At 41.7% G+C, this 25154-nt stretch overlaps 1 protein-coding gene across 2 annotated transcripts in view; it reads left to right on the top strand.

Annotated features, from left to right (window-relative positions):
- Positions 1-2049: 2049 nt before the first annotated feature.
- FYB1 (FYN binding protein 1) overlaps positions 2050-25154 on the top strand; it is a 98550-nt gene continuing 75445 nt past the window's right edge. For both annotated transcript variants that reach the window (XM_056112095.1, XM_056112094.1), the window contains exon 1: positions 2050-3175. In XM_056112095.1, coding sequence (XP_055968070.1) covers positions 2071-3175 — 1105 coding nt within the window. In that variant the 5' untranslated portion in view covers positions 2050-2070. The remainder of the gene's footprint in view (positions 3176-25154) is intronic.

Genomic DNA, 25154 nt, shown 5'->3' with positions numbered 1-25154 from the left:
TCATGCAAAATAAAGTTCAAGCAAACACTTTACAAATTCAATCTCTAATGCATGTGACAATTCCAGGAGATGTGTCATTATTAAAGTGTCATTATGTAACTGATCCTATTAATAAATTAGAATTTATACCCAGCTTCATAATTTTCCCACAATTTCCTCCTGCAATTCTAACCTCACTTTTCTGTGATACAGAGTTAGTAACACTATCACTTAAAGAAATAGATGAGGCCATACATAGAGATGCAATGCATGATCCAGAATAAAGCACAAGTGTTTACATTCTACATGGTGGATCCTGTTAGCATGAAAGGAAGTCACATAGAACATAATAAAGGGTCCAAAAAAGCTATGTGACTTAAGACAAGGGAATAAATCTTCCTTTTTTTCTATTATTTGATCAGGGTCTTAAAAGATGAAATGTATGTGGCAACAATAGATGGGCATAGGAAGTAAAAAATAAATATCTTTTAGGCAGAATTTGAAACAAAAAGTAGAATTGTCATGGCCACTTGTTTCATGATTTTCTTGCCTATAATATATATATATATATACATATATATATATGTATACATAGCACAGCGGGTAGGGCATTTGCCTTGCACACAGTCAACATGGCCAACCCGAGTTTGATTCCTCCGCCCCTCTCGGAGAGCCCAGCAAGCTACCGAGAGTATCTCACCCGCACAGCAAAGCCTGGCAAGCTGCCCATGACATATTCGATATGCCAAACACAGTAACAAGTCTCACAATGTTACTGGGCCCGCTCGAGTAAATCAAATTGAACAGTGGGAGGACAGTGATAGTGACAGTGAGATATATATATATATATATATATATATATATATATACATATATATATATAGAGAGAGAGAGAGAGATAGTGATATATATATATATCCCTTTTATATATATGTATTTGGGTTTGGGGGCACACCTGGTTCTGCACTCAGGAATCACTCCTAGAGATGCTCTGGGGACCAAATGGGATGCTGGTCTTACTCATTGTGCTATCTCTCTGATTCCTGCACTTGGATCTTGAAATACTTATGAACGAACCAGCAAAGATCAATTGCTTGCTTCTGGGAGATCAAATTCAGAGAATGCTCCTAGATTAAGCAGGGTTGCAGTCACGAGAAGGGTGCCACCCTGCTATCTTTCCTAAGTATCCCCTTGATTTCACGAAACAAGGAGGGCAGCATCTGTAGCAGGACTTCTAAGGAACAGCACACATGTCATTTGAGAAGTAAATAGATGAACAAAACAGGAAGTCTGGAAACACAGCTTTCCAGTCGTTCTCTGTTCCTTCCTTCTTGTCACCTTTCCTGTGTCCCCTCCCAGACTGAGTCCCCCACCACAGCAGGGGTCCTGAAACTGAGCACATTCTGCCTGCCAGTCTGGTTTCAGTACAGTCATGAGCACTCTATATTTATAAAGAAAGAGAAAAGATTATTTTACTATCTTTAAAAAAAAACATAAAAACAAGGGAATTTGTTGCTTCATATCCCTGTTGGCAAACAGACAGACCTTAGCGGGAGTGCCAACCACAGAGATGTTAAACAAGGCCACAGTCTAAAGCTCACGACCTGACTAAGCTTTCTTTCTTTCTTTCGTTCTTTTTTTTTTCTTAAAGTACAGTTTCTATTTAAGCATCTCAACGGTCAAATATAGAAGTCATTTGTTAGTCACTCTTCTGTTTTTTTTTTTTTTTAAATCAGGTTCAACAAAATAAGAAATACTAATCTTAGGATAAATCCAGTAGCCTAGCTAGGGAAACTGAGAGGAGAGGGATAAATCTTTACACAAAATCAGCAACTCAGTCTCACACAATATTTTTTTTTAAAGTCTGTGCACCACAAAAGCACACCCCCACTTTCAAAGACATTCACACAACTTCTTTTGCCATAGAGGAAGATAAATGTTACAATATCTCCTGAACCAATCAGCAACGCTGCAAGCCTCAAACCAGGAAACCCTGTAAAGTGTAGTAGTTTGAACTGTGCAAGCTTCTGGAGCTCAGCTAGTTTTTGTTCCCTATGCTTGTAGGATGGAAAAGCAGATGTGAAGTCTCTCATGGCGAAGTTTAACACCGTGGCCACCCCAACGGAGGACATCCCCATAGTGCCCATCCGGCCCTTGAAGATCCCAAGGCAAAACTCTCCCTCTGGAGCCGTGGCTAAAAAGAACTTATTCAGCGCCCAGGGGGAACCCTGTGCCCCTGGAGGACTGAGCAGTGCACCCAAGACTGTGTCTCCCAAGCCCCCTTTGGGGGTGAAGCCTTCAGAGGACAAGCCTGACAGGGAGGCCAAGCCCCCGTTACTCAAGCCCACCGGAGTAGGCCAAAGATTTGCAGCCCAGGCCAACACGGCCACTAGAGACGCCGAGGCAAAACCTGGATTTCCAAAGTCAACCCCCAAGCCCATCCACCTGCCCAAAGAAGATTACAAACCTGGGTTCCCTCCACCTCCTGGGAACAAGCCTTCATTTCCTGGGTCCAGCCAAAACCATGACCTGCCGCCACCAGGCCCGAAGCCCAGGTCCAACACTTTTGCCCAAGAGAATGAACAGAGAGCGGGATTCCCCAAGGCCAGCGGGGTCAAGAGCAGGTTCATGTCAGCCTCCCAGGAGCAGGACGCCAAGCCTCTCTTCCCCAAGCCCGTCTTCCCGAGAGCATCCGTGAATCCTGAACACTCCCATGAAGAGGAGACCCCCACAAAGAAAGGGTTCCCCAGCCCAGCAGCAGCCAAGTTAAAAGCAGGCCCGGGCAAGTCAGCCCAGGATGAGCTGGGAAATAAAGACCATGGAGGCGAGGTGGCCAGTCCACATTTTCCTGGAGTAGTTTTGAGGCCGGCTGGAAGCAGAGGGCTCCCCAAGAATGCTGAGGAGAAAAAGGAAGAGGGGAAGGTGGATGCCGCTAAGAACATCTTCCTGAACAAGATAAACCAGGAGGAGTCGGCCTCAGGGACGCCTCCCACCAAATTCCCTAAGACGCCTTCCAAGCTGGTCATAGGAGGGCCCTGGGCCCAAGGCCAAGAAAAGGACAAGGGTGACAAGAGCCCGGGCACCCCAAAACAGAAGCCCCTGCCTGCCTTGTTCACCTTGGGCCCACCTCCACCAAAACCTAACAGACCCCCACATGTGGACCTGACAAGGTTCCTAAAAGCTGCTTCTGCAAACAGTAAGTTTTGGTTTTTTTCTTCTTTCATATTTATTTTGTTCCAGAGTTGAGGGCATTTGTGCTTCTGAGGAAACATGCTTTAGTTCTTTTGTTTTATTTTATTAAAGCACCACGATTTACAAAGTTATTCATAGTTGGGTAGACATACAATGAGGAAAAACATTCTTAACAAGAAATGACCGTATCTTTGATACTGCTGAGTGTATGCTGACATTTCTTAGTGGGAGAAAAGGCAAATCAGAGTTGTCAAAGTTCAGTAAATGTCAAAAAACAAACAAACAAACAAACAAAAACCTAGTTGGTTCTGCGGAAGCTCTCTGTGAGAAAGTTCTTTGGTGGGTTGACTCTGGAATGTAGGGAGAAATAGATGTGATTGATAAGTTGTTTTGCTTCATGATAACCATTTCCCTTCCTTAGTTGGGTTCCAGAATGTTGCATAGGGCTGAGCTGTGTTGCCCTCCCACCACTCAGAAGTCAGAGGAGGAAACCTCTAATCAGTGACTCTCAAACAGGAGTATGTGGATATGTCAGAAGGTATTTTGATTGTCAGAACTTGAGGGTGTTTACTAGCCTCTAGTGGGTCAGGGTAGTGATCCTGTTGAGCACAGAGCAAGGCCAGTAGTGCCCTGCACAGCCCTGAGTTGCCCATCTCCGGATGCCATTAGTGGCAGGAGCTCTCTCCAAGTGATTTTCAAAGTCCATAAACTCAAAGTAAGTTTCCAAGGTGCTGCATTCAGTAAGAGGTGGTCAGATTGACAATGGTACATGCTGCCTTCTGTTTCTCTGCTTCTGTTGATCTGCTTTGTAAGGTAGTATGTATTCAGAAAAGTAAGTCAGGCCTCACATGCATTATTCTCCTCTGGGCAAATAACATCTACCAGAGATGTTACCACAACCCCATGGCAAAGGAATCAGTTTTGAAACTGAAGACTTGGGAAATATTTGTAACCCTGCATAGTGACCATAAAAATTTTTGGTCTTGCATAGTTGTTATTTTAGCGAAATAATGTGCAACTGTTGTTTATTGTGAGGAGGATGAAGGATACTGACAAACGATCATACTTTAAGTCTCTGTATTCCAGATCCCCTGTCTTCTGCCACCTCTCCGTCTGGGCTGCCTCTCTAAATACAGAATAGCAAGAGGCAACAAATCAAGCACAAATGAAATCCAAAATAAAATACTCATTTCGTTTCTCTGTTCTTGTTTGAAATTCTTGGTGGATTTTTTGTTTGTTTTTCATTATAAATATCACTTTGAGTATATGAAGACAGATACTTATCTGCTTACTGTTAGTTGTAGTCCATAAATAATATGACTAGTTGTTTCTCATATTTGTCATCTGATCAAAGTCTATTGAACCAGAATTTTAGTATTAATAACTTCCACATTTAAGAATTATCTTAAATTAGAGAACTCCTGCTCACAGACTGGCAGGAGCTCAATAGAGCTCAGATGCAAAGAAAATAATACACACAGGCTTCCTACCGTCCACCTAGTCAACTTACTTGCAAACCATAAAATTGAATCGAACATAGTGTTTTTCTCTCTTGAGGGTTGGGACAGGGTTTGGGCCACACCTAGCAGTCTCAGGGGCTACTCCTGGCTCTGTGGTCTGCGGTTGCTCCTGGCAGTATGGGAAAACCATGTGGTTCCTATAAGCAAACTGGGATCCACAGTATGCAAGCAAATGCCTTAAGCCCTATACTATAGTTTCAACCCAGTATGGTGCTTTTCTAACCATGCAGTTTATCACATTTTTCTCTGCTGCAGAACCATTTTGCCCATGTCAGAACCGTTACAAAAGCATAAAATTAAAAAAATAAAATAAAAAGTACAAATTCAAAATCTCAAAGTGCCTTTTGAACAAATCTTTTCTCTGGTTCCTTTTGGTCCACAGCAGTGGAAGGATCACTCCAAGAATGGGCGTGCACACCTCCCCTGGCTTAATGATTCAATTAGGAGTTAGTAGAAACCTGCTAGGTAATGTTCAATCTGTGCCTTTTTCTATTCTGGTTCTTAGTACTGGAAAGAAACTGATGCTCATTGTTCCATAGGTTAGCTATAAGATAGTATATTGAACTATCTTCATAACTAAAGCCAGGTCCAGAAGACATCTGCAAAGGCTCACTGGTACACTGAGCTGCTCAGGATCTCCTAAAGCAGCAATGTAAATATTTCAGTTTACAGCTATTTGCTGGAGAGTTTATATAGTCATTTATTTACTTTGTTAATTGGTTAGTATTGCAAGGCTGCGTATCAAAATTCAGGAACTCACACATGCACGGCAAGGATGTGTGCGCATGGCCTATCACGAACCTTCCTCCTGGTCTTACACTACCTGGGAACTCAAAGATTCTTGGGAAAGTCTTGCTAGAAGTTAACTTGGTTCTAGGACACAGATAATAATTTCCTTCCTAGACTCCGAAGGCCTCACCATTTTTTTTTCCCTTCACTCTTCTTTCACTTGTCTTCTCCTAAAATAAACCTACTTGGAGGTCAGAGTGATAGTACAGTGGTAGGGCATTTACCTCCACACGGCCAACCCAAAACATAAACAAACAAGCAAGCAAACAAACAAATAAATAAATAAAAACCCTATTTGATAGCCATAGATTGAAAGCATTTTAACTCAGTGTATGTTACTAGGAATTCTAGAAAAGATGACTCTGCTCACACCCCCCAAAGAAACCCAAGCTTTTAACAGCAATCTCAAATGTTGGCAGCCTATTGTGCACTTGGAATCTTAGGTCCAAGTCCCTGAGAAACAGATTTCAGACACTGTTTCTGGAACAATTCACGGAATGGGCTATTTCAGAATAGAGAATTTGGAGGCAAAGTGCTTCAGAGCACAGACTGAAGCTAATACTCCTGAAAAGGTGGTTCTATTTCAAGTGGTACTAAAGACTTTTGAACCTCCAGGTGCTTGGGGCACACTTTAAGCCTGGTGTCACTCCTCCTTCTAGCTGCAGCTGAGCTATCTGTTTTACCCATCATCTTTTTCCAGCGTGAAACTTCAGAAGAACCCCTGTTAATTATGCAGCTTACCTGGGTTGTCTTTGAGTATCTGTGAGACTCCCTCCTTTCATCCACACAAGTCTCCATTCATATCTTAGGAGCTTGCTATTCTTCATATTTCTCTGAATTCTTATCTTCTATTCCCAACTCTTCTAAAGTAAACCAGTTCCTTGATCTAACCATGGATTTTCTTAAAGATTGGGTTTGGGGTAGGGGAGATGGTTCTGGTGGGGGAGGGGCCAGTCCACAGAACCATCATTTTTGCAGGGAGCATCCTTTGTCCTTTATAAAGCCCCATATCCTTATCCTTTTTTGTAAGTTATCTACATGGTCTTAAGTTTTCTGTTCTGCCATTTATTTTCTTTAATTTGCTTTTGGGGGGACCAATCTGAAAGATATTTCTTCTGAAAATGATTTTCTTTTCTGTCTGCAATTTCAAAGAAATCTCCATCCTAGAGGTTTAAAAAAGTTAACCAAGTCTCTAGCTCCCATTTTATCATCAGTGGGGTTTTTGATTGTTTTGATCTCTTTTGGTATTACACCTGGTGGTGTTCTGGGGCTACTTCCAACTCTGTGCTTAGAAGTTGCTTATAATCGAACCCAGTCCTCCTGCATGTGACCCACACTCTCAGCCTGTTGAGCTATCTCTGTTGTCAACATTTTCTCAGCGACATTCCCTCTTGTCCCCAAGATTTTCCGATTTACATGTGCAGAGGTCACACTGTTCCTTTTGACCTGGCTGATGGCTAACACACATGTGCCAGGGATCAAATTCCAGGTGCAAACATACAAAAACAAACACGTACTCCAGCCACCTGAGCATAACTAGATATTTCAGTATAATTAAGGAGTCAGAAATATGACCAAACAAACATCGTTTGACCCCTTTGGGAGGTGGGTAGCAATGGGGCAGACAGGAATCTCATGTGGATTTTGTTTCATGTCCTCCAGCCTGGACTCTCAGAGAGAGGATCAGTTCCTAATATTTTCCCAAGCCTCCTTCGCTGAGGAGTCTTCAGGTGATGATCAAGGTGGCCCGAGAGAACGTCTAGCTTCCTGAAGGATGCTTTACCTCTGCTAGCTTGTCAAGAGCCCGAGCACTGTCATATTTAAGTCTTTTTTAGCACAGCAGTTTATATTTACACTAGGAGTGCAATAAAATTCTGGATCAGAAAATGAGCCATCAGCAGAGGAGCCCAGAGGCCGACCTGTGGGAAAGGCAAAATCACTGTCTTTGTGGTTGATGCATTCTCCAAACAGTTTTAGGTGGCCAGGAAAGGTTTAGGTAAGCAGTTTAATGAGAAGATTTGAGGTTTTCTGGACTTCTGTGCATTTTAGAAGAGAAAAGAAAAGTTGGGAAAAGAGAGAGGGGGTAACAAAGGACTGTAGTCAAGAGAGGAGACATGAGCAGATATGAGAAGATAAGTAAATGATTTTCCCCATGCTACATCATAAAATTTCTACTGTTTTCTCCCCAATCCCTCAATTTTATTTTTATGAGCCTCTCAGTTGTTTATTATTATTATTTAGGTAACTACAATGAGATACACAGTTACCAAGTTGTTAGTGATCGGGTTTCAGTCATATAATGCTCCAACACCCGTCCTTTCACCAGTGTATATTTCCCACCACCATATTTCCCACCACCAAATATATGTCCCATTTCCATTTCCCAACATCCATTCCCACCCTCCCTCATCACCTGAGTCTATGGCAGGCATTTTTCTTCTACTCTCTCTCTCTCTCTCTCTCTCTCTCTCGCTCGCTCGCTCGCTCTTGCTCTCTCTCTCTTGCTCTCCCTCTCTCCTATGCATTATGGTTTGCAATACAGATACTGAAAGGTTATCATGTATATCCCTTTAACCTACTTTCAACATTCAGTTTTTGTCTTGAGTTATCATTTCTATTATTGTCATACTGTTCTCTTCTCTATCCCAACACTTTTTTTTTAAATTCTGATCCAGAAATTTTTTCCAGAAAATTCTGGCAAAATTTTTTTTCCAGAATTGGTCCAGCACCAACTAGATTTTTTTTTTAAATACTAGTTCATGCTTAGTCATTATATAGGAGAACACCCTGCAGGGACAGTCATTTACAGGAAAGAACATTGTTTCTCTGATGGGAAGAGAAGTTTTTGTCAACATAACGGTATTAGAGCCTGTTGTAATAATTCTGCCTGTGGTTCTCTCTCTCTTCTCTCTCTCTCTCTCGCTCGCTCGCTCTTGCTCTCTCTCTCTTGCTCTCCCTCTCTCCTATGCATTATGGTTTGCAATACAGATACTGAAAGGTTATCATGTATATCCCTTTAACCTACTTTCAACATTCAGTTTTTGTCTTGAGTTATCATTTCTATTATTGTCATACTGTTCTCTTCTCTATCCCAACACTTTTTTTTTTAATTCTGATCCAGAAATTTTTTCCAGAAAATTCTGGCAAAATTTTTTTTCCAGAATTGGTCCAGCACCAACTAGTTTTTTTTTTTTAAAATACTAGTTCATGCTTAGTCATTATATAGGAGAACACCCTGCAGGGACAGTCATTTACAGGAAAGAACATTGTTTCTCTGATGGGAAGAGAAGTTTTTGTCAACATAACGGTATTAGAGCCTGTTGTAATAATTCTGCCTGTGGTTCTCTCTCTCCTCTCTCTCTCTCTCTCTCTCTCTCTCTCTCTCTCTCTCTCCTCTTTCTCTCTCTCTATATATAAGTATATATATATATATATATATATATATATATATACACTTTGGGGCCACAGTCAGAAGTGTTCAGGCTCCCTCTTGGCCCTGCACTCAGGGATCACTCCTAGCAATGCTTGAGGCACCCTATGGGTTGCCAAAATAAGACCCAGATTGACCATGCATACGGTAAATGCTCTACCTATTTTACTTTCTCTCCAATCCCAGAAGTTAGTATATATTAAAAGTTGCCTATAGAGGAAAATATAGAAAAATTGCCCAATCAATTAACATTATATCAGCCTTGGGTCATATCAATTACATATTGTCAAAATGGTGACATAACTCGTATGCATTAAAATAAAATTGCAATTTACTTGAGATTGAAAACAAAAGAGAACTCTACTTATTAGGTACAATACACATCTGGAGCGATAGCACAGTGGTAGGGCGTTTGCCTTGCACGCAGCCAACATGGCTGACCAGAGTTCGATTCCTCCGCCACTCTTGGAGAGCCCGGCAAGCTACCGAGAGTACCTCGCCCGCACGGTAGAGCCTGGCAAGCTCCCCATGACATATTCGATATGCCAAACACAGTAACAACAAAGTCTCCAATGGAGACGTTACTGGGCCCGCTCGAGCAAATCGATGATCAACGGGAGGGCCTTTTTACACATCTAATAATCAAATATATAAAAGTTAATTTTGATTAAATAAAATTTTCTTACATGTATAAAAGAAATTTTTAAGAGGGCCAAAACAATAATATAGGCAGATAGGGCATTTGTATTACACATGGCTGACTTGGGTTCAATCCTTGATACCCCATATGGTTCCCCAAGCCCACCAGGAGTGATCCCTGAGTGCAGAGTCAAAGTAAGCCTGAGCACCATGGGGTATGGCCCAAAAAACAAAACAAAAGAATGATAATGGAATGGGTAAATGGCAAAGATGAATGTCATAATTCATTTTTCTCAGTGGAAAGGAGGGTCTTGCCTTCATATAATCAGCTAAACTAATGTCCAAGTTTGGTTATATAAACCCTTATATGAATGATTTTCATTTTTATAATATTTATTTTCCTCCAAAGTATCATTTCATGAAAACTGCTTTTGAATATGATGGGTTCATATGTTAAAAAGCACCTCTTGGTTCAAATTTGTTTCAAAACAAAATGAAATTAACTTTTATAAGACAAGAATAATTTCAGTTATTGAAGGAATAAGTTTATGCCTTTGGAAAAGAAATCTAGCTATCTATTTTTACACAAATATCTGGAAATTTCCTATCCTTAGAAGGAAAGCACAATTATGATAAGTCAGTCTCCAAGCCCCAGGAAACCATATAAAACAGCAGATCATTTGTTTTTTCAATACCTAAGAAACAAGAGAAAACAGCTCAAAACTTGGGTGTAGTGAGTGTATTTCACTACTTATTAACCAATAGTAAATAGATAAACAAGAAACATATTCCTCCTCATTTAAATTACTATTAAGGAAAAATTTTTCACTTCATTTTGTCTAGCATATCAAGGGTAGGAGAAAATTTAAGACAGTCAATAGCCATAGATACTATCAGAAGAATGCAACTGAGACGAGGCATCTGGTTATTTTTAGAAAATCTGAACAGAAAACGATGAGGTTTCTCTTTCTCCAAAGTAAGAATTTGGGCTGTAGAATCAGCTGTTTGTGTTTATTTTAACAGTCTGCCTCTCTCTACAGCTGCACCGTTGTATCCCACAATGGCCTTTTCAGCCAAAGGCCAGTGTCTGCCAGCTGAGTGGCAGTAAGGCTATTGTGGCAAGCCAGGGCACAATAAAGTTTCTTTCCATCTTTTGTGATACCTCACTCTTCTCTGGATTTTTTTCATTAGTCTCAGAGCAACTAGATCACTCATCTAATTATAGGGTGATATGATTAGCATAACCCGATGACTAAAAACGGACATTTTTTTAAATGCAGTTTTCTGTGAAAGAAGCTAAATTCACAAAAATGCATTTCAGTTTTTCATTTTACTCTAAATTAAAGCGAATAGTCTAAGGTTCACTACTGGGCCTTTAATGAGCAGGATACCTCCCCTGCTTGCAGGAAGAGGCTGTCTTTGACTTCTCCAATGCTGCAAATTCCTGGTAGTGTAGAGAAATGAACTGTGATCTGACAGATCAAACCAGCTCAGGTTTCAGGATTTCAGGATTTTTGCCTAAGTCTCTAATCCATTAGAAACTTTTGGTTTTCCCACTAACATGAAGTTGTTATCTAATTTGGATGAGCTGCTGCAAGGTTAAGGCGTCTGTTAGGGCTCCTTTTATAAAAATACCACAGACTGGGTGCCTTCTAAACAACAAAAATATATTTTCACAGTTCTGGAGGTTGAGAAGTCCAAGATCAAGGTCCCCGCAGATTTGGTGTCTGCTGAGAGCCCACTTCCTGTTTCATAGATGACTGTCTTCACTGTGCCCTTGTATGGTGGAAGGGATGAGGCACTCTTTGGGGTCTCTTCTAGTTCCATTCAGGAGGGTGCCATAAGCTCCTAAACGCCCCACCTCCATGCCGCCATCAACGAGTTGGGTTGGGGGGATACAAATATCCAGTCTCTAGCTGATCAGCCAGGCCACTCAGCCTAGCAGATGACTATCCACCACTCTCCTGACTGTCTTTCTCTTCCTTTTTCCCCCATTTTGTTCTTTACTCTCATCTTCTTCTCCCTTCTTCCCTGTAGCACTGTAGCAATACCCTCCTGTTGTTCATCAATTTGCTCGAGTGGGCCCAGTAACATCTCCATTTTGAGACTTGTTGTTACTGTGCTTGGCACATCGAATACGTCATGGGTAGCTTGCCAGGCTTTGCCGTGCGGGTGAGATACTCTCGGCAGCTTGCCCGGCCCTCCGAGAGGGGCGGAGGAATCGAACTCCGGTTGCCTGGGTCAGCCGCGTGCAAGGCAAACTCCCTACCTGCTGTGCTATCCTACCATTGCTAAAAATCTTTCCTTGCAGTCGGTGAAATCTTTAAGCAAAATTCACGAAATATGCTGAGCATATAAAAAAAGGCAGGGTATTTAAAGAAGTCACCAAATTTTAAAATATTAAGAGCATAGAGAATTGCAAACATCAATATAATTTTAAATTGGAAAGGCTATTATGTGAAAAAATGTATTGGTATCTCCCTAAAGAATCTAGATGAAGTTCATTCCTATCCACCAGTTTGTATTTTATGGGAAAATTAAGTGTTCCCTATGGGGAAAACAATACATGACTAAGTGTCTTGGATTCTAAAGGTCCCTCTGGCTTTCAGCTCCTGCTTTCTCTAACTTGGATCAAAGAGTTGCCTCCCTACCTCTGTGTCATACATCCGTCACACAACCAAGACTTGGCTCCTCCCCTGAGTTTTCAGTGCAAACTGCTCATTGCAGTCATTTGTGTTCTTGACAAGTCTCACAGTCTGTGTGCTAACAGAGAGGAGTCAGGATAGTTTTGTGACTAGAAACTTAAAGTGGAATATTGGCAACCATGAGTCTTCCAAAGCACTGGGTGTTTTGTTGCTTGACCTCTTCTCCCTTTCCTCATTCCTTTGACCTCTGCTTCCCAATGGCAAAGTAAAAAGGAGTAAAGCTTTCTCTATTTTCTCATTCAGAATAGTTCAGCTGTCTCCCAGTCCAGACCTTAAACTCTGCTGTTTCCTTCATTTGCCTATACATCTAAATTACTGAAGGAATAGCCTCGAGGGAGGAAATTTGATGTTGATAGCCATTGAATTTCTAAAAACAAACTACCAATGAATAAAACACATGCAGGAGAGTTTGATTGATCTACTCAGGAGTGTGGGACTAGAATTGCTCCAAATTGGTGTGACAGTCAGATTGTCTAATTTTAGTGCCTAATAACCAAGATGTCATCAAAAACTATGATTGCTAGAAAGTAGTTTGCTTCTACCTGATGTGGGATTTAAAAATTTCATGTTTCTCTACCTCCCCAGTTAAAATATTACAAGGACAATCATAAAAACTAGCATCCCTTACCAGTCTTCTTAAGAAGTTGTGACATTAAATGGGCCTCTAGTGAGAAAGATGGTCAAAGTGGTTAGACTTTAATGTGGAAATCTTCTATTCTTTTGGAGAGTGCAAAGAGGGTTTTGGATCACAGCCAAAGGTATTCAGGCCTTACTCCTGGCTCTGTGTTCAGGAATCACACCTGGCAATGCTCAGGAAACCACATATGCTGCTTAGGGACCAAATCTGCTTTGGCTGCATGTTTGGGAAAAAGTGTCTTACCTACTGCACTATTTCCAGCCCTGATGTCTTATACTCAGAAAGAGCAGTAGGACACCAATCTTGAGACTTAGCCACACAAAGGGTCTTTTTTTTTTCTATCACTTTTATTTCAACTAAAAGTATTTCTTAATGAAACTTTTATTTCTCTATTTCTAAGGATTCTTTTTGTTTTTGCATACTTCAAGACTTTTTTTTTTTAATTTTTATTAGTGAGACACCATGAGTTACAGTTGGGAGAAGCATGTTGAAAGTAGACAATAGACCATACACAAGGTCTTAAACTTAAAATAACATAAGAAATCCCCTACGGTTTCTAATTCAGGAAATCTGAGTGGGAACCCAAGAATCAATACCATCCAGTGTACCTATGGCAGGCTGTTTCTAGATCACATTGAGAAGCACTGTTCATTATGATGCAGGGAAAGGGAAGGGAGATGGTGGGGAGGGCTAGGGTCAGTTTTGTTGTGTTGTTGTTGTTTGTTTGCTTGCTTGTTTGTTTGTATAAGTGAATCACTGTGATCAGCACAAAGTTATTCATGATTAGGTTTCAGTCATACAACACTCTCCCTCCACGCCTCTACCCTCGTCCCAACCCTCCACCCCACCCACATCTGTCTCCGTGGCAGGCACCTTTCTTCTTGTTCTCCCTCTTATGATTATGGTTTGCAACTGGGGTGGGGGGGTACAGCTTTGGGTTGTGATCATAATGGCCAGGGCTTCTGGAGGTACAGGGTGGTGGGGGAGGTAGCCCATCCCAACCCTGAGAGAGCCTAAAGATTTCAGTAACAGAACCCACGTACCTAAATTTTCAGCAGATTAATATCTTGGCAAAGTCCATCCCAAAATGGTGGAGTCCAGCCTGGGGAACTGTTGCAAGGTAAGGTAGTCAATTAGGGCTGGATCAGGGAAGAAAGTGGCAGCCAGGGGCTCTGCTTGGGCATGCACTGGCAAACCCACCCCCCCTCCTATGTAACGTGTTATAATAACTTTGCAAGGGTCCAAGATTAACTGTGGCTTCTGATATCTTTCAAGATTTTTTTATTGATCTCTGAAGCAAGCCTGATAAATGAGCGTGTACGCTGAGCTAAGGTTGTTTTGTGGGCGTGGCTCCCACATACCAACTTTTAGTGGTTTACTTTCTCAGGAAACTTGATTCTGAGTTGTTGAAATCTGTCCAGAGGCACAAGGGCGATTTGGAGGTATCAGGAAGCCTGAGGGCACCATCAGGCTGCAGATGCACTCGTGCTGTGAGTCCAAGTTGACCTGCAGGCAGCGCTGTGCCTCGGGGCCCCAGTAGTGGTCATAGCAGTGGACCCCGCAGGGACCAGGACTGGGCCCAGGACTGCTGCAGTACACAGTGTGGACACTCTGGGCGGGCTGCCGCCCCCAGTCCAGCAGCACTTCACAGGCCATATGCCCCCACCTTTGGTCTCAAGACATTTGGCGCTCAAGGAGGTCTTCATCCATAATGTTCAGTGGGCCACACAGGCTGGTCTGGGGAGGACATGGCATGGGGCCACCCTGCCCCATGGTGGGGACCCAGAGCACCTCCTCAACTCTGAGATCTCAACACCTGTGTGCCATCACTCCATACCTAGTGGAATCTGAAGAGCCGCATTCAGGCCCCTTAAAACTGTTGGCTTGGCCTCGCATGCTGGGGGAAAAGGGAGCTCAGATAGAGAAGGGACTACCAAGGGTGCTAGGAGGGTCCGCTCAGGATGGGAGATGAGGACTGAAAGTAAACTATAGACCAAGCATGATGGCCACTTAATACCTTTACTGCAAACCACAACACCCAAAAGGAGAGAGAGAACAAAAGGTAATGCCCTGCCGTAGAGGCAGGGTGGGGTAGAGAGGATGGGGCGGGGGTACTGGGAGGGATGCTGGGACCATTGGTGGTGGAAAATGGGCATCGGTGGAGGGATGGGTACTCGACCATTGTATGACTGAAATTCAAGCATGAAAGTTTCTAAGTCTGTAACTGTACCCCACGGTGATTCACTAATAAAAATTAGCACTGTAGCACTGTCTTCCCATTATTCATCGATTTGCTCAAGCAGGCACCACTAACGTACCCATTGTGAAGCTTTTTGTTACTGTTTTTGGCATATCGAATATGCTACGGGGAGCTTGCTAGGCCCTGCCGTGCAGGTGGGATACTCTTGGTAGCTTGCTAGGCTCTCCGAGAGGGGCGGAGGAATCTAACCTGGCTTGGTCCAGGTCGGCCACGTGCAAGACAAACACCCTACCCACTCTGCTATCGCTCCAGCCCACTGAAAGTATACTATGGACCAAACATGATGGCCACTTAATACCTGTATTGCAAAGCATAGCACCCAAAAGGAGAGAGAGAGAGTAAGAAGGAATGTGCTTGCCACAGAGGCAGTGGGGGGCTCGGGTGGAGTGGTGGGAGGGATACTGGGAACATTGGTGGTGGAGAATGGGCACTAGTGGAGAGATGGGTGCTTGATCATTGTATGACTGAAATGTAATCACAAAAGTTTGTGAGTCTGTAATAGTATCTCATGGTGATTCATTTAAAAAACAAAACAAACAAACAAACAAAACTCTGTTGCCACTGGTTTTGTTTCATGGTGTTCTCCCTGAGTTAGAATATCGAAAGGGCACCCACGTTCCCTCAAGCAGAAATTTTTTTTAAATTTTTTTTTTATTAGTGAAACACCATGAGGTACAGTTGTAGATTTACAATTTTTTGTGCTTGGGTTTGGTTATACAATGATCAGATACCCATCCCTCCACCAGTGCCTATTTTCCACCACCATGGATAATATCCCCCCCACCCCCATCCCCCCATCCCCCCCCCCCCCCCCCCGCCTCTGTGGCAGGGCAATCCCCTGTGTTCTCTCTCTCCTTTTGGGTGTTGTGGTCTCAAGCAGAAATTTTGTGGCTCCGCTGGCTCTTCGTCATGCTGGGAGGAGCCATCCTCCCGACTGTGAGCCAGGGCCTTCATTAGTATATCGGCCTAGGCGTGTGTGACCTGCAGATACTTCGAAACTATTCCAAAGAAATGCTACCACACTGGGAAGGGACACACAGTCAGTGATCTCATCAAAACATGGAAATGAGCATGGGACCTATTAAGTAAACAGGTAGTATCTTAGGATCAATATTAACATTTTCTAACTTAAGGAAAGTCCAAAGGTAATATTAAAATACTTCACACCTGGGTGACTGGCCTCAGAGCCCTAACATTTCTTTGCTGTTTTAGGCTTAAGCCTTTAGTTGTTAGATCATGCAACAGTGTAGGTGTTTCTGAGTGTTGTCTGAACAGATCCCTTCAAAGTATGTAGCTTGTTCACTGCTACAACCATCTGTGGTTCAACCATCCACACCAGCTGTCCCTGAGCTTCAACCCAGAGAGGCACAGTGTCTCCCCAACCAGACATCTGTAACCGAGGACTCTTGTCACTCTTGCTCTCTTTTTGCTTTCTTCCGTTTTTTCTATTCTCTATTCACCTTTTCATTGTTTTTCTTCCCTCTGCCCTGCAGTGATCTCCTGTTTAGCTCATGATAGTGTTCTTAGTGTTCTTATAGTAGTAAGAATAGTGTTCTTCACATGTCATATGTGAAGAACACTATGTCATATGTCATGTCATATGTCACGACTGTTCATTACATAAAAATTCAAACTTGCCACAGTGGACAATACTCAGACAAAGAAAAAAATAAAAGTACTAGTATCAATAGACTTATCTGAATAACTCTGTGCTACAGGTAGAACCACTATGGACTTGCTGTCCGTGGCTCTTCCCTTAGGAAGTCCCCAAAGAGCACTCCTTTTCCCAAAATTGACCAGGGAACTAGAGGATGAGCAGAGTGCAGAACTGAAAACATTATGACCTTCTATGCTCTGAATATAATTAGATCCCAATAACAACTTTATACCCTCCTAGTTACTCCACAGATAGATAACTCATCTGAGTAGTATCTTTTATATTTCTTCAGCAACATCTAGTGTAGTAACTAGCTAATCTTCAAAATTAGACCATGTTCATATAGTCCTTCAAAGAAATTAGACCAGTGCAAAAGACAGCCTGGGAGCTGTCATAAAACTTAGGGTACTTTTCCTCTACCTTGTTTTTTGTTGGTCTTTAAAGGTAATGTGAATCTGAAGAAAAGCAGTCTCAAGTTCTGATGTTATGACAGATTTTTTCATCGATGAGCCTAGTGATAGAAAGAAAGAAAGAAAGAAAGAAAGAAAGAAAGAAAGAAAGAAAGAAAGAAAGAAAGAAGCAGATGTGACTTTGATAAAAGCGGGTATTTTTTCAAGCTTGTTTCTGTGCTTCTGTAAACTGGAAACTTTCTTTTTCACCTGACTGTGAACTTGATAAGAAAGCTTGCAGAAACCCCTGTGAACACTTATTGATCCATGAGAAGATGTACTTTAAAGATAGAGCATGCTCTTTATTTTTAATAACGTGAGAACTTACACAATTGCTTTTCATTGGAGAGTGTTCGGGGCAGGGATTTTGTTGTCCAGAATATTAGCTCTCCTGTTGGGTAGAAGTATAACCCACACTCCTCACCACGACCCCCCTCCCCCCGCCCGGCACCTGCTAGCCCTGTCCCTGCTGCATTCTACTGTGGGCCCTGGACCCCTGCCTGTCTCCAGAACGCTAGTATGTGTGGTGCTCCATCTCTGTTCTGACAATTTCTTTAGGCTTCTATTTTATTTTCAACTGATTTCTCTTCAAATCTGTTTGTGGGGGGAGGTGTTTGTGTCACACTTGAGAGTGCTCAGGGTTTATTCCTGGTTCTGTGCTCAGGCATGACTCCTAGAGCTGCTCAGTGGACAATATGTGGTACCAGGGATCGAACCTGGGTCAGCTGTATGCAAGGCAAGTGTGTCTTAACTGTTCTATTATCTCTCATAGTCCTCAAGTCTATGATTCCTTGTGGCCTCTGAGCAACCTTGGGTTTGTTCCCTCTTTCTGTCTCTCTCTGCAGAAAAGAATTTTGACTTATATTCCATATTTAAGGCAAAAACTCTTAACAACATATAAACCAGAACCAAAGTTAACTCATTTTACTTATATTGTTAGTTAACTCATTTTACCTATATTGTTTTTCATTTATTGGAATGTGAATATGTAAATTAAAGTTGAGACAGATATTAATTAATTTTAATAAAATTTTATTGTTCAGTCAGAACACTTAGGCAGTTTTCGCTTTAGGAAGGGAGCTCATTAATTTCACAAATTTCTTTGTGATATTGAACGAATTTCTCTGCGTATCAGTATAATTAGTTTGCTTTCAAATCATGAAATATACACATTTACTTTTAAAGTCACCCCAGTGAGCTGATGAAACTTATGTCATCATTCTGATGCAGAAAGGTTAAAGTAAAATCCCAATTCTCACAGTCTAAAAGTATAAACTGCAAATGAGAAATTTCTCTTTCTATTAATTGGACTTATTAACCAAAGTGGAAATTCTTTAGGAATTTATTTAAAAATCAGGAAAATTTAAAGTATCCGTGGTCAGTGAATATATAGAGAAAAGAGATATTCTAAATTTTATTGCATACTCATTTAGAATTTTTTAGTGTAATTTCACCAAAATACCTGTATAACTTTGCTTTCAAATTTTCAGATTTTAATTTACTCTTAAAATTATTTAAATATTCCACAATTTTGTTGACTTAAGTACACCCTTTGTGGAAGAAAACTCTTAAAATGTTGTTTTAGTTAAAACATTTGAACTGTATGTTATTTTAACTTTTTGTTATTCTCCTACAAGTACAGCATTACAAAATGTTTCAGACTTCACTGCATTGTATAACTTACCTCAAAACCTTGGCAACTAACTACTTTAGATCATTTTATAAACAATGTGATCACATTTTTATATGGCCCCCAAATTAGCCTAGAAAATTAGTTTTTAATTTATTACTGTGTTCTTTCTAGAAATTAAAAGTAGGTTTTTCTCCTGAGTTACTCAGTAGACCAGGTTTGTCATTATTTGAAGTTCATTTTTATCCTCTCAAAATAACTCAACTGATATGTGTTATAAAATCTCCTTTCGGCCATCATTATACTAGGCACAGTTCCTCCCACTGTAGTCTGTAAGCCAGCTACAGTAGAATGGGCTTAGGCACTTTTGAAAATTTGAAATAACTGCCCCATCCCCCAACCTCACCACCAGCATTGTTCCCTTTCTGAATCAGGACTTCTGGTTCAGGGACCTAAGTAGTTCCATTCTCAATTATTTTCCCATGAGATCTTTATGCATACTGACAACCAAGAGGGAAATGAACTCAAATTCACCCTTCTTTTTAATATGTATATGAATAGCACTGTAGCACTGTTCTCCCGTTGTTCATCGATTTGCTCAAGCGGGCCCAGTAACGTCTCCATCGGGATACTTGTTGTTACTGTGTTTGGCATATTGAATACGTCATGGATAGCTTGCCAGGCTCTGCCATGTGGGCGAGATAGTCTAGGTAGATTCCCAGGCTCTTCGAGAGGGGCGGAGGACTTGAACTCAGGTTGGCCGAGTCAGATGCGTGCAAGGAAAACGCCTTACCACTATGCTATCGCTCCAGCCCATGTATATGAATGTGATATATATTTTCTGTGGGGTCAAATCCAGAGCTTCACACATGGAAGATAAGCACTCCCATTGTACCCATCTTGACCCCATCTTTAAAATGACCAATACCTTAAAAATAGTTTTTAGTCTAAACCAGTTTTTTTTTTAATTTATTTTTTATTTTTAGTGAAACACCATGAGGTACAGTTGTAGATTTACAATTTTTTGTGCTTGGGTTTCAATTATACAATGATCAAATACCCATCCCTCCACCAGTGCTCATTTTCCACCACCATGGATAATATCCCTCCCACCCCCATCCCTCCCATCTCACCCTGCCTCTGTGGCAGGGCAATCCCTTGTGTTCTCTCTCTCCTTTTGAGTAAAACCAGTTTGTTTTAAGCAGTTTTCGTAGCTGATTTTTCTTAGAGAACTTGAATGAAGGGCTGGAAGCTGTTGGTATTAAGGCTAAGGGAATCTTGTAAACCATGAAGTTGGACTAGACATTTCAGACTATCTGGGCTGGCCTCAAGTGCCACTGGAACTCCCAGCATCTGGCAGTTTACTTGTGCAGTGCACAGAAAACTTTTTGAGGGTTCTCATTCTTCCTTTGTACAAGGAATTAAAGTCAATCCTCATGCTAGAATCATGTACTTTTAAGATTGGTTCTAGGGCCAAAAGATAGAGCGTATGGCATTTGCCTTGTAAGCACCCACTGGGGTTCAATCCCTGGCATCACATACCTACTATTCTGACCTTCAGAGACCTTAAATTTTAGCTCCAAATATCACCCTAATTGGAGTCTGTGATGAACTAGTTTGCATGAATATGATGGTGCTAAAATAAGCTCAGTTTTCCCTTGTCACTTATGTGAGCCACACTAACCCAGTTAAAATGATGTGCATGACCCGAGTCTCTTTGAAAGTTTTTCATCTAACCGAAATGTATATTAGACAAAGTTAAGCCTCACACTGAAATGAATACATTTATTTTTAGTACACCTGCATAGTACCTTTGGGAGCTCCCTCAAATTTTATTAAAAGTATGTGATAATGGTGTAGTAAATTTTGCACTCACACACACACAAAATTGTATTTGCCACCTACTTTTAGTAGTGTCAGTATTACCTGATGAACAACATGACAAATAGGATTGCAATGGACAGAATGGAATAAGAGAAGTAAAATACAGAACTAAGGTGGAAGATAAACCTGATAGGCCATGTTGAAAGCTTGAGACTGTTGCCTAAATATAGCAACTGATGCTTGGGAAGGATTGTTCTAGAAGCTATATAAAGAAGCAGGAGAGCTTGGCATCATGAGAAGCAGGACCTTGAACGAGAAAGGTAGTGGGAGAAGATGGGTCTGAAAGACACACGAATTAGAAAATCATGGGTTAGCTAAGTGGTAGGGCCATAATTTTATTCTGAAGGTGTTCAATTAGAAGAGTATTTGATATGTCAAATACTTAATAGGAGTTCTGGAGCTCATTAGAGCTTCAGTGCTCTCTCTACAGTATTGATACTTTATCTGCCTCTTGGAACTCACATTTCTTCTATTTTTACCTTTCTTTGTTGTTGGTGGTGGTGGTGGTAGTGGTGGTTTTGTTTTAAATGGACACACCTAGCAATTCTGTTTACTCCTGGCTCTATGCTCAGAGTTCACTCCTGGAAGTACTTGGGAGACCATATGGGATGACACGAGTCAAACCCTGGTTGACTGTGTGCAAGGCAAGTGCCCTACCCACTGTACTACCATTCCAGTTCCTGTTTTTATTTTTCTGATATACTATTATTGAGACCTATATTGTCCAATTTCTATAACCACTATCTATAGGTAGCTATTAAATAAAATTTAAATTTTTAGCTTTGTAGTTAGCTAAAATTTAAAACTTGAATAACCACAGTAGTCATTCTAGTATAAGACAAAATAGGTATCGAACATTTCTAACAAGCCAGAATATTCTACTTGACAGTACTGGTTTAATGACCTGCTGAAGTCTCAGTTCCTCCATCTCCAAAACTGAATCAACATTTCCCACAATATCAGACAAATTAGATTCTAGATGGCGAACGTTTCTTTCAGTGCCTAGATGCTTGTTTGTTGAGTTCCATGAAAGCAAGAGCCTTGTCCCAGTCAAGCTCAGATTCCCCACAGTCAGCAAAATGTGTATGTAAAATTATACTGGTTGCATGAATAACTCAGTGATTCAATACCAGAAATTCTCTTCCAGAAATTTAAATAACCATATATGAAATTTCTTGGGTTTCAACTGACAAAATAGTTACAAAACATTCTAAATGTAGAGTAATATATTCTGGTTTGTAAAATTGTTTTTGGAAAAGGAAATGCAAAAAAAATCAGAGGTGGGGGATAAGACTTGAGTTTATCACATACAGTTATAACATAAGCAAAATAGAAGCAAGAGGGCAGAGAAATGAAACGGCGTCCTCTCTAGTTGTCTTGGGCCCCAACTCGACTCAGTTTCAACTTGCTCTGCATTTAGTGGTTTATACCTGCCTCTGTTTCTCACTTCACGAAAACAGCAGCACAATAATATCTGCTGCTAGAGCAGCGCTGCTTCCATCTCTCAGATGTCCTGCCCATAAGAGGCCAGGATACTTGCCAGAAAACCATAGTGGTGGTGAGAGTCCTGCCCACATTGTCTTCCTGGGACTGGTCATGTCACGATAGAGACTTTTCTGAGAGTCTGGGCCAAGTCTCATCCTGAATATTCTTATCAAGAGTATTCTCATGTCTCATACATCAGAACAGGAGATATGATTGGAATAGTAGGTGAGCGCTAATGGAGAGCCCCAGAAAATAATGTGGGGCATGAGAATAGAAAAGGACAAGAGAGGCAGAGCCTGGGTAGAAGCCCACCCATCCTTTTTTCTCCCAACATGAGAGGCTTGATCGAATTTTCCAATGTGTGCAGTAGGAAGTAGGAAATAGTAGGTCAGAAATGACCAGCTGGACCTATGAAGAACGATGCAGGCAGGGGTGGTAATAGTCACTAATTGAGAGAACAACACCTCCAACTCTCTTTCCTAAAACATGACGGGTAACACATCACTGGGTGCTTATATTACCCTGGGATAAGTTCTCAGGAAAGTGCAGGCTGCTTGGGTGCTCAGGGGCTTACATATTCCTAGAAGGTTGGGGAAAATTCCAAATGAAATAGCTGCTTGACCAGAGCCCCAAAGAAAAAGTCAGTATCAATCAGACCAGTGAGAGAAGAGGAGAAAAATATCAGAGCTGGAGGAGAATACATAAATTCATGGAAGCATCTGAAGAGAAGGGAGAAAGTGGTAGTTTGGGGCAATGAGCTTTTAGCATGAGGGGGAGAAGCAGTGAGGAGTGGGAAGTAAATTACTGTGAAGGTTCATAATCACACAATCGCAACCATCCTATTATTCGTCGATTGCCTCAAGCAGGCCCCAGTAACATCTCCTTTGTCCTAGCCCTGAGATTTAAAAAAAAAAGTGCCATATTCAAGGCTCTTTCAGAGTTAGGAGAATGAGGCCCTTCATTGTTACTGGTATTTGGCATATTGGGTACGCCACGGGGAGTTTGCCAGACTCTGCCATGTGGGTAGGTTACATTCGGTAGCCTGCCAGGTTGTCCAAAGTAGGAATGAGATGATAAGATGACTTCCGGGAGCTGGGTTTTATAGTCTCTGAGTCTTGGCCGTTGATGGGATTACACGGCGCCAGGGGGCCAGTTGGTGGGTGTGATCCCTGCCTACTGGAATTTGGAGGATCTGGGTGGAGGATGCTCAGCCCCGATACGAGTAGGTTTGGAGATCTCAGCCCTGGGACCTGCATGCCTTTGTTCCTCTGCCGGTACCTTCATGTGTGCAGAGAGTGGTCTCAGCATGGTGGTGGCTGGTTCTGGAGGTCTTCGTCTGCCGGAACCCTGGTTGGGGCGGGGGGAGGGGGAAACTCAACCTGCTCCCCTCCAAGGGGCCCCGGCAAGGACGGCCAGGCGCAGGGGCAGGAGACTCTGTGCTGTTCTCTACTGTGAAGGTTACCCTCCACAAACTACACACCCCACATAACCCTTCTCTTCTAGAAAGGGAAAAGGTCCTATCTTTCCTTTTCTGCTTGGCCCAATGCTTCTCACTTATCAAAAGGGATTCAAAATAGCTAAACAGATCCTGGAATAACATTGTTTAGTTACCCTCTTGATGAGAAAAAGCAATTTAGTTAGATATTTTTCAAACTGACATTATTTAAGGACTTGCTTTTGTTATTAATTTGGCTGTAGCAGTGTCAATTTCTAAGAATGCAAAGACATTAATTAAAGATTTACTATGCTGCGGTCAGGTCAAATTTGCACACTTGAAGCTGAGTTATCAGGGTAAGAATTCCAGTTCTGCAGTCTCAGCACTGTCAGAGTGAGCAAGTTAATAACTTGTACTTAATTCAAACCTACACCTGAGAAAAATAATGCTCCCTACCTCCCTATCTTCTAAGGTTAGGAATTACATGAATATTTTCATAAGCAGAACTTTGAGAACAGTGTTTTGTACATGGCAAGTGCTCTACAAAGATGACCTATTATTAGGGACTGCAAAATCTCTTGCTAACTAATGGAACTTTTTTTTGCCCTTCATTTCTCCCTGTGTTCCCCCCCAACCCTCAGTACAGAGCTCAGTTACCCAGGATGATGTACGTCATCTGTTCCCCCACCCCCACTCCCCCACAGCCAGGTGACCCAAGAGGGACTGTGGCCCAAGCAGGCCTACAAGAGGGAGGTGTGGTTCTGGAAGTGAATGGTGTGCCATTGACGATAGGAACGATATGGACAATCTGAACCTGCTCCTTGAGGCCCATCCGCCCCTGTCTCTGAAGCTGGCAGTGGCCACGGCCTCACTGGTCCAGGATTCAAAGGCCATGATGTCCCGGGTGGAAGATGAGGTGAGAAAGTAGTAACTAGAGTTGACCCCCGGTTGACATTTGCAGTGGTAGGCTCCTTACATGATTAGACACCAGAGTGGGAAAAGAAATAAAATTGAGCAGTTTTCTGTGTGCTCCACAATATGACATGTTTCCTAAAAGGAGAGTGTTCCTAAGGTTCTGGGGGAAAAAAGAATCAGATACCTTTCAGAGAAACCATAGTAATATATTGGGATATTTGGGAAAAATAAAGTTATCTTATTACACACAATCATGAAATCCAAAGTGATATTTTGTAAAGACTAAAAAAAAAATTAGCCCTTTTTTTGTTTTAGTTTGGTTTTTTATTTTTGTTTAATTACGGTGAGACAAAGTTGCAAAGTTGTTCTTCATTGGGGTTCAGTCATCATTTCACCAATGCCCATTCCTACCACCATAATGTCCCCAGTTTCTCTCCCACAACCCTTCAACCCCCACCCCCACCTGCCTTTTAGCTCCTGTTTTTATCATAAACCTAATTGATAGTACTTCTGTAATATTTTGATCTTGGTGTAGTTAAAAACAACAA

Source organism: Sorex fumeus, unplaced genomic scaffold (genome assembly GCF_029834395.1).
Source record: "Sorex fumeus unplaced genomic scaffold, SorFum_2.1 ptg000015l, whole genome shotgun sequence".
Taxonomy (NCBI): Eukaryota; Metazoa; Chordata; class Mammalia; order Eulipotyphla; family Soricidae; genus Sorex; species Sorex fumeus.
The sequence above is the reverse complement of the archived record's forward strand: the minus strand, read 5'-3'. Positions and strand labels throughout refer to the sequence as shown.